General features: G+C 55.5%; 1 protein-coding gene across 1 annotated transcript in view; it reads left to right on the plus strand.

Annotated features, from left to right (window-relative positions):
• Positions 1-6053, plus strand: part of LOC144601373 ((Lyso)-N-acylphosphatidylethanolamine lipase-like) — a 32486-nt gene extending 26433 nt beyond the window's left edge. Inside the window, 6 exon segments of the mRNA XM_078413442.1 lie at positions 1649-1735; positions 3291-3625; positions 3627-3644; positions 3646-3857; positions 4863-5017; positions 5932-6053. Coding sequence (XP_078269568.1) covers positions 1649-1735; positions 3291-3625; positions 3627-3644; positions 3646-3857; positions 4863-5017; positions 5932-6047 — 923 coding nt within the window. The 3' untranslated portion in view covers positions 6048-6053.
• Positions 6054-10066: the final 4013 nt, after the last annotated feature.

Consider the following 10066-nt stretch of genomic DNA (forward strand, 5'->3'; position numbering starts at 1 on the left):
TAAAGGGGAGGCCATTTAAAACTGAGATGAGAAAAAAACTTTTTCATCCAGAGAGTTGTGAATTTGTGGAATTCTCTGCCACAGAGGGCAGTGGAGGCCAATTCACCGATGAATTAAAAGAGAGTTAGATAGAGCTCTCGCGGCTAGCGAATCGAGTGATATGGGGAGAAGGCAGGCACGGGTTACTGATCAGCCATGATCACAATGAATGGCGGTGCTGTCTCGAAGGCAAATAGCCTCCTTCTGCACCTATTTTCTATGTTTCTATGATCCCAGGAATGAGTGGGTTAACATTCGATGAACGTTTGATAGCACTGGGTCTGTACCTGCCGGAGTTTAGAAGGATAAAGGGGGGGCACCTCACTGAAACTTACCGAATAGTGAAAGGCCTGGATAGAGTGGATGTGGAGAGGATGTTTCCACAAGTGGGAGAGTCTAGGACCAGAGGGCATAGCCTCAGAATAAAAGGATTTACCTTTCGGAAGGAGGTGGCGAGGAGGAAATTGTTTGGTCAGAGGGTGGTAAATTTGGAATTCATTGCCACACAAGGCTGTGGAGGGCCAAGTCAATGGATATTTTTTAAGGCGTAGATTGATGGATTCTTGATTAGTAAGGGAGTTTGTACGTTCTCTCTGTGACCGCGTGGGTTTTTCTCTGAGATCGGTTTCCTCCCACATTCCAAAGACGTTCAGTTTGTAGGTTAATTGGCTTTGCATAAATGTAAATTGATATATATGTGTGTGTGTGTGTGTGTCTACACATATATATATATGTGTGTGTGTGTCTACACATAAACATATCTATACATTATTTTTTACTTTGGCCTCAGTATGTTTATGTATGTATGTGTGTGATTGGCGTGATATTTGATGCGTGATATTTGACTCTGCATTAACGTTTGACATGCAAGTCAACCCTGTGCTAAAAGCCAGCTTCTTCCAGCTTCGTACCATAGCTAAAATCAAACCATTCCTCCAATTTGACGACATTGGAAAAAATCATCCACGCATTCATTTCCTCCGCCTAGACTACTGCAACTCCCTGTACACTGGGATCAGCCAATCATCCTGTCCCGCCTGCAATTGGTCCCAAAACGTCGCAGTGAGACTCCTGACGGGTACCCGTAAAAGGGACCACATCACCCCAATTCTGGCCTCTCTCCACTGGCTCCCTGTACGGTACAGAATCAACTTCAAGCTCCTCCTATTCACATACAAAGCCCTAAACGGGCTTTCCCCCCCCCCCCCCCCTCCCATATCAAAAATCCCACCACTCTATCTCCAGGTCCCTCAGGTCGGCCGACTTGGGGCTACTCACTATCCCCGCGGTCTAGGCTTAAGCTCAGGGGTGACCGCGCTTTTGCAGTTGCAGCTCCTAGACTGTGGAACAGCATCCCTCTCCCCATCAGAACTGCCCCCTCCATCGACTCCTTAAGTCCAGGTCAAAACCTATTTCTGCTCCCGAGCGTTTGAGCCCTCTGAGGGGGCGCTGTGAACTGTTTATGTATGTGCTGCTATGTTTGTGTGCCATTGTATGTTCGTTCTTAGTGCCTGAACTGATGTACAGCACTTTGGTCAACGTGGGTTGTTTTAAATGTGCTATACAAATAAAATTGACTTGACTTGACTCTTCTCACCCCCCCCCCAAGGCCTGGAACTGGTTGACCAGCTGGCTGCCACCTGGTGCCCGACATCCACGGCTCACCTGAGAGAGGTGGAGGCTCGGATCCTGCAAGGTGAGGCGGTGTGGAGAAAAAGAGGGAGAGGGGAGAGAGAGATGGGAAGAGAGCACAAGAGAGTGGGACGGAGAGGGACGGCTGGGAAGGGGAAGTAGGGAAGGGAAAGGGAAAGATGAGGAAGGAAGAAAGGAGGGAGAAGGGGGTGGAAGGAGGGAGAGAGCGGGAGGGAGAGAGAGAGAGAGTGGGGGAGAGGCAGCAGAGAAGGGAGGGAAGGAGCAGAGGAGACATAGTGGTGGAAGACAAGCGGGGTGGAGGGCGGGAAGTGGGAAAAGGGAGAAGGCTGGGTGAGGGCGAGGGATTAAAGTTGGAGGAGAGACGGGGAGAAGGGAGAGAGATTGGGGACGAGAGAGGCAGGGGAGAGGTGGAAAGGGGTGGGGGGAGAGGGGAGGGAGCAGAAGAAAGGAGGTGAGTGAGAGGCAGGGGAGAAGGGAGAATGGGCGGGGAGGGGGGAAGAGAGACGGATTCGGAGCGATGGTGGGGAGATGGGAGGGAACAAAAACTGACTCGCGGAATGTTTAATAGCCAAATGTTTCTCTCCCCCTCCATCTCTCTCTCCCTCCCCTCCATCTCTGTCCCTCCCCTCCATCTCTCTCCCTCCCCCTCCATCTCTCTCCCTTCCCCTCCATCTCTCTCTCCCTCCCCCTCCAACTCCCTCCCCCACGCCACCTCTCCCTCCCCCACTCCATCTCTCCCTCCCCCATCTCTCCTCTCTCCCCTCCATCCCTCTCTCTCCTCCATCCCTCTCTCCCCATCCATCCCTCTCTCCCCTCCCTCCACCTCTCTCTCCCTCCCCCTCCACCTCTCTCTCCCTTGCCCTCCACCTCTCTCTCCCTCCCCGTCTCTCTCTCCCCCCTCCGCCTCTCTCTCCCTTGCCCTCCACCTCTCTCTCCCTCCCCATCTCTCTCTCCCCCTCCGCCTCTCTTCTCCTTGCCCTCTACCTCACTCCTCCCTCGCCCTCCACCTCTCTCTCCCTCGCCCTCCACCTCTCTCCCTCCCCATCTCTCTCTCCCTCACCTCCATCTCTTTCCCCTCCCCCTCCATCTCCTCTCCCCCTCACTCTCCCATCTCCCTCATTGTCATCTCATAACCCGCCTCCTTCTCTCTTTTCCTCCCTCTATCTCTGCCCATCCATCACTCTCCCTCTCTGCCACTCTCGCTCGCCCACCCACTAACACCCTCTCTCCATCGCACCTACCCCTCCCCATCTTCCAAACCCTTTTCCCAACTCCTCCCCCTCCTCTCTCCCCTTCCCCTCTCACCCTTCCCACTCTCCTCCCCTCCCCTCCTCCCTCCCCCCCTCCCCTCCCCCCTCCTTCCCTCTCCCCCTCCCCCCCTCCCTCCCCCTTCCTTCCCCTCTCCTCCCCTCGCCCTTCCCCTCTCCTCGCTCCATCCTCTCCTCTCCCCACCTCTCTACACTTCCCGAATCTATCCTGTATTCTCCACCTCTCCCCATTAAACCTCTATTCTACTCTCCTCTCCTCCCCTCGCCCCTCTCCTGCACTCCACTCTCCTCTCTACACTCCGCTCCCCTCCCCTCTCCTCCCACCCCCAGTTGTCACGACGCGTTTCCAGTGCCGTTACGTGGACCTCCCCAGCTCGCATCGAATCTGGACGCTGTTCGCGGGCTTGGAGGGGGCCGGGGTGACGGAGCCGACTGGGGAGCGGGCCGGGAGACGGAGCCGGCTGGGGAGCGGGCCGGGTGACGGAGCTGACTGGGGAGCGGGCCTGGGAGACGGAGCGGGCCGGGGTGACGGAGCCGACTGCGGAGCGGGCCGGGGCGACGGAGCCGGCCAGGGAGAGGAGACGGCCGGAGAGCCGGACTGGGAGCGGACGCCGACCCCTCTGATCCTGATCCACGGTTTTGCCGGCGGCCTGGGCCTCTGGGTGCAGAAACCTGCAGCCGCTGAGCTGCCCGCCGGCCGCTCCTCGCCTTCGACCTGCTGGGCTTCGGCCGCAGCTCCCGGCCGCCATTCCCCGCCGAGCCCGGCGCCGCCGAGGAGCAGTTCGTGGAATCTATCGAGGAGTGGCGGGAGCGCCTTGCCCTGCCTCCATGATCCTCCTCGGACACAGTCCTGGGCGGATACCTGGCGGCCGGATACTGCATCAAGTACCCGCACAGGTGAGGACTGGTCACTGCATCAGGTACCTGCACAGGTGAGGAGAGGGAGGTTACTGTATTCATTACCTGCACAGGTGAGGCAAGAGACGGGGGAGAGGCTACTGTATCCAGTACCCACACAGGTGAGGATCGGTCACTGCATCCATCATGTGCACAGGTGAGGGGGAGAAGCTACTGTATCCAGTACCTGCGCAGGTGAGGAGAGGAAGGGGAGCTGAGGCTGCTGCATCCATGACCCACACAGGTGAGGAGAGAGGGGGGGGTGAGGCTACTGTATCCAGTACCTGCACAGGTGAGGAGAGAGGGGGAGCTACTGTACCCAGTACCAGAACAGGTGAGGGGGGGAGGCTACTGCATCCATTACCTGCACAGGTGAGGAGAGAGGGGGAGCTACTGTACCCAGTACCTGCACAGGTGAGGAGAGAGAAGGCGGAAGAGGGAACTGTATCCAGTACCTGCACAGGTGGAGAGAGAGCAGAAGGGAGCGTTTATTGTATCCAGTATCCGCAGGGACAGGGAGAGGTGAAGAGAGGGGGGGGGGAGGGGGAGAGGAGGGAGGGGAGGGGAGGGGAAGGGGAGTGAGTGGGGACGTGTGGGAGGAGAGGTTACTGTATCCAGTACGCATGCAGGTAGGGAGGGGAGTAGGTGAGGGTGGAGAGGAGGGAGGGGGCTGGCAACAGTGTCAGTACCGATACAGGTCAGGTGAGAGAGGGGAGGAGGGGAGAGGGAAGGAGGGAGGGGGGGGGGTGGGGGGGAGGGAAGAGACAGCGGTGAGGGACAGGAGGAGGGAATAAGAGGGTGTGGGGAGGGAGGGAGGGGGTGGGGAGGGAGGGAGGGGGTGGGGAGGGAGGGCGGGTGTGGGGAGGGAGGGAGGGCGGGTGTGGGGAGTGAGGGAGGGCGGGTGTGGGGGAGGGAGGGCGGGTGTGGGGAGGAGGGCGGGTGTGGGGAGGGAGGGAGGGGACTGAGTCTCACCCCAGTGTTGTGGGATCTTGCTGTGCTCTGCAGGGTGAGGCACCTGATCCTGGTGGATCCGTGGGGGTTCCCGGAGCGGCCGCTGGAGCAGACGGAGAGCTGGAAGCCGCCGCTGTGGGTCAAGGCTGCGGCCACCGTCCTGGGACGGTTCAACTTCCTCGCCGTCCTGAGGGCGGCCGGGCCCTGGGGTAAGGGAGCGTCTGTCAATGGCCCTGGGGTAAGGGAGCGTCTGTCAATGGCCCTGGGGTAAGGAGCGTCTGTCAATGGCCCCTGGGGTAAGGGAGCGTCTGTCAATGGCCCTGGGGTAAGGGAGCGTCTGTCAATGGCCCTGGGGTAAGGGAGGGTCTGTCAATGGCCCTGGGGTAAGGAGCGTCTGTCAATGGCCCTGGAGTAAGGGAGCGTCTGTCAATGGCCCTGGGGTAAGGGAGCGTCTGTCAATGGCCCTGGGGTAAGGGTCTGTCTATGGCCCTGGGGTAAGGGAGCGTCTGTCTATGGCCCTGGGGTAAGGAGCGTCTGTCAATGGCCCTGGGGTAAGGGAGCGTCTGTCAATGGCTCTGGGGTAAGGGAGCGTCTGTCAATAACTGGGGTAAGGGAGCGTCTGTCAATAACTGGGGTAAGGGAGCGTCTGTCAATAACGGGTAAGGGAGCGTCTGTCAATAACTGGGGTAAGGGAGCGTCTGTCAATAACGGGTAAGGGAGCGTCTGTCAATAACTTGGGTAAGGGAGCGTCTGTCAATAACGGGTATGGAGCATCTGTCAATGGCTCTGGGGTAAGGGAGCGTCTGTCAATAACTGGTATAAGGGAGCGTTTCAGAGTGGGGGAAGGGAGTGTCTCTCAATTACCCTGAAGTAAGGGAATGTCAATGCCTGGGGTCAATGTCACTGGGGTAAGGGAGCGTCTCTCAATGGCGCTGGGGTAAGGAGCGTCTCAATGAGCCTGGGGTAGGGAGTGTCTCTCAATGATTAGGTAAGTGAGCGTCTCAATGGTGCTGCGGTAAGGGAGCATCTCTCAATGGGGCTGGGGTGAGGGAGCGTCCGTCAATGGCCCGTGGTTGGTGACCCCCCACCCCCTCTACCCTACTGTGACACGTCTTTCTTGTAGGCCCGTCTTTGGTCCAGCGCTTCAGGCCTGATCTGAAGCAGAAATACGCGGATATGTTCCAGGACGATTCTATCCTGGAGTACGTGTACCACTGCAATGCACAGGCCCCAAGGTGAGAGACAGGCCCTTCAGGCCCAGCGGCTCCCTGCCGCCCAGTTACGGACCAGCTTGCATTGCGTTTGCCTTCCTTACTGCCCATCCGACTGGCAGATTGCTTCTTGGCAATCCTGCACCAGCGCTCTCGAGTCGCTTTGCACCTCCGGTTTCTGGACTCTCTCCCCATTTAGAAAATAGTCTACGCCTCTATTACTACGACCAACATGCACGGCTCCACGCTTTGCCACGCTATATTCCATCTGCCACATCCCTGCCCACTCTCCCAACCCGTCCCAAATCCTTGGAGTCACAGAGTGATACAGTGTGAAACAGGCCCTTCTGCCCAACTTGCCCACACCGGCCAACATGTCCCAGCTACACTCCCTTCACGCGTCACGGTGGCCTCAGCGGTAGAGTTGCCGCCTTACAGCGAATGCAGCACCGGAGACCCGTGTTCGATCCCGACTACGGGCGCTGTCTGTACGGAGTTTGTACATTTACGCCCATGGTTTTCTCCGAGATCTTCCGTTTCCTCCCACACTCCAAAGACGCGCAGGTTTGTAGGTTAGTTGGCTCGGTAAATGTGTGTTTAAAAAAAAAACAATTATCCCCAGTGGGTGTAGGATAGTGTTAGTGCGCGGGGATCGCTGGTCGGCGCGGTCCCAGTGAGCCTAAGGGTCAGTTTCCGCGCTGTAGCTCTAAACTAAAACCTCTCTCTCCGGCAGTGGGAGGCTGCCTTCAAGGTCCTGTCGGAAGCCTTCGGCTGGGCGAAGAGACCATGCTCGGAGGATCCATCTGATCCCGAAGAAATTCCCATCACCATGATCTACGGCTCCAGATCCTGGATCGATTCAGCAGCGGGGAGCGGGTCAAGAACCTCCGGCCCGACTCGGACGTGAGAACCGTGGTGAGTGTCCCGGTCGATCCCTGCGCACCGCCCCGTCAAACCCACTCCCAGTGTCAGGGTCAGGCACTGGGTGAAGCTTCCTCCGCACACACACGTCCCGTCCCATACACACGCATAGAAACATAGAAAATAGGTGCAGGAGTAGGCCATTCGGCCCTTCGAGCCAGCACTACGTTCATAGCAACTTCGAAACATAGAAAATAGGTGTAGGAGTAGGGGTCATTCGGCCCTTCGAGCCAGCACCACCATTCATTGTGATCATGGCTGATCATCCACAATCAGTAACCCGTGCCTGCCTTCTCCCCATATCCCTTGAATTCACTAGCCCCTAGAGCTCTATCTACTCTCTCTTAAATTCATCCAGTGATTTGGCCTCCACTGCCCTCTGTGGCAGAGAATTCCACAAATTCACAACTCTGGGTGAAAATATTTCATCTCACCTCAGTTTTAAATGACCTCCCCTTTATTCTTAGACTGTGGCCCCTGGTTCTGGACTCGCCCAACATGGAACATTTTTTCCTGCATCCTAGCTTGTCCAGTCCTTTTGTAATTTTACACGTTTCTATAAGATTCCCTCTCATCCTTCTAAACTCCAGTGAATGCAAGCCCAGTCTTTCCAATCTTTCCTCATACGACAGTCCGCCATCCCGGGGATTAAACTCGTGAACCTACGCTGCACTGCCTCAATAGCTAGGAAGTCCTTCCTCAAATTAGGAGACCAAAACTGTACACAGTACTCCAGATGTGGTCTCACCAGGGCCCTGTACACTGCAGAAGGACCTCTTTACTCCTATCCTGCACTCCCTCCGCACTGTCCCGGTCCCACACACACACATAGAAACATAGAAAATAGGTGCAGGAGTAGGCCGTTCGGCCCTTTGAGCCAGCACCACCGTTCATAGCAACATCGAAACATAGAAAATAGGTGCAGGAGGAGGCCATTCGGCCTTTGAGCCAGCACCGCCGTTCATTGTGATCATGGCTGATCATCCACAATCAGTAACCTGTGCCTGCCTTCTCCCCATATCCCTTGAATCCACTCGCCCTCTAGAGCTCTATCTAACTCTCTTTTACATTCATCCAGTAAATGGCCTCCACTGCCTTCTGTGGCAGAGAATTCACAAATTCACACTCTGGGTGAAATTATTTCATCTCACCTCAGTTTTAAATGGCCTCCCCTTTATCTTAGACTGGCCCCTGATTCTGGTCTCCTCCAACATTGGGAACATTTTTCCTGCATCTAGCCTTGTCCAATCCTTTTATAATTTTATACGTTTCTATAAGATCCCCTCTCATCCTTCTAAATTCCCAGTGAATATAAGCCCAGTCTTTCCAATCTTTCCTCATATGAAACATAGAAAATAGGTGCACGGGGAGGCCATTCGGCCTTCGAGCCAGCACCGCCATTCATTGTGATCATGGCTGATCGTCCACAATCAGTAACCCGTGCCTGCCTTCTCCCCATATCCCTTGATTCCACTCGCCTCCTAGAGCTCCATCTTAACTCTCTTTTAAATTCATCCAGTGAATTGGCCTCCACTGCCCTCTGTGGCAGAGAATTCCACAAATTCACAACTCTCTGGGTGAAAAAGTTTCGTCTCACCCTCAGTTTTAAATGGCCTCCCTTTTATTCTTAGACTGTGGCCCCTGGTTCTGGACTCCCCCAACATTGGGAACATTTTTCCTGCATCTAGCTTGTCCAGTCCTTTTTATAATTGTATATGTTTCTATAAGATCCCCTCTCATCCTTCTAAATTCCAGTGAATGCAAGCCCAGTCTTTCCAATCTTTCCTCATACGACAGTCCCCGCCATCCCGGGGATTAAACTCGTGAACCTACGCTGCACTGCCTCAATAGCAAGGAAGTCCTTCCTCAAATTAGAGACCAAAACTGCACACAGTACTCCAGATGTGGCCTCACCAGGGCCCTGTACAACTGCAGAGGACCTCTTTACTCCTATCCTGCTCTCCCTCCACACTGCCCTGTCACACACACACATAGAAACATAGAAACAGGAGGTGCTGAGGTGCAACCCATCCCTTTTCATACAATTCACCCTCGCCCCAAAACAGATCCAGTAGTCTAAGGATCCTGAATCCCCCTGCAGCAGCTGGTCTGCCACACAATCAGGTCCCGTGTCTCCCCGTCCCTGCCCTCGCCAGCACGAGGAACTGGAAGCAAACCAGAGATGACCCACCCTGCTCTTCAGCCTTCTGCCCGTCCGAGCTCCCTCAAGCCCCGCTGCAGAATGTCTTACCTCTCCTTCCCGACGTCGTTCGTGCCGACGTGCACCACCACATCCGGCTGCTCGCCTTCCCCCTTGAGGCTGCCTCTGCACTCGGTCCTCGACATCCTCGTATGTCTTGCGAGACGTATAAAATTATAGAAGGACTGGACACGCTGGATGCAGGAAAAATGTCCCCAATGTTGGGCGAGTCCAGAACCAGGGGCCACACACACACACACACACACACACACACAGTCTTAGAATAAAGGGGAGGCCATTTCAAACTGAGGTGAGAGGGGACTTTTTCACCCAGAGAGTTGTGAATGTGTGGAATTCCCTGCCACAGAGGGCAGTGGAGGCCAAATCACTGGATGGATTTAAGAGAGAGTTAGATAGAGCTCTAGGGGCTAGTGGAATCAAGGGATATGGGGAGAAGGCAGGCACGGGTTACTGATTGTGGATGATCAGCCACGATCACAATGAATGGTGCTGGCTCGAAGGGCAGAATGGCCTCTTCCTGCACCTGTTGTCTGTGTTTCCATGTCCTGGATCTGGCACCAGGGAGGCAACACACCATCCTTGAATCCTGCCTGTCGCTGCAGAAACCCCTGTGCGTACCTCTCACGATGGAGTCCCCTACTTACCACGTCACTCTCTGCCTGACGTCAATATGATCATGGCTGATCATCCAGAATCAGTGCCCCATTCCGGCTTTTTCCCCATATCCCCTGATTCCGTTAGCCCCAAGAGCCAAATCTAACTCTCTCTTGAAAGCATCCAGTGAATTGGCCTCCACTGCCCTCTGTGGCAGAGAATTCCGCAGATTCACAACTCTCTGGTGAAAAGGTTTTTTCCTCAGCTCAGCGTGCCCTTCATTCTTAAACTGTGAATTCCCCCCTGGTTCT

Source organism: Rhinoraja longicauda, chromosome 16 (assembly GCF_053455715.1).
Source record: "Rhinoraja longicauda isolate Sanriku21f chromosome 16, sRhiLon1.1, whole genome shotgun sequence".
In the NCBI taxonomy this organism is placed as follows: Eukaryota; Metazoa; Chordata; class Chondrichthyes; order Rajiformes; family Arhynchobatidae; genus Rhinoraja; species Rhinoraja longicauda.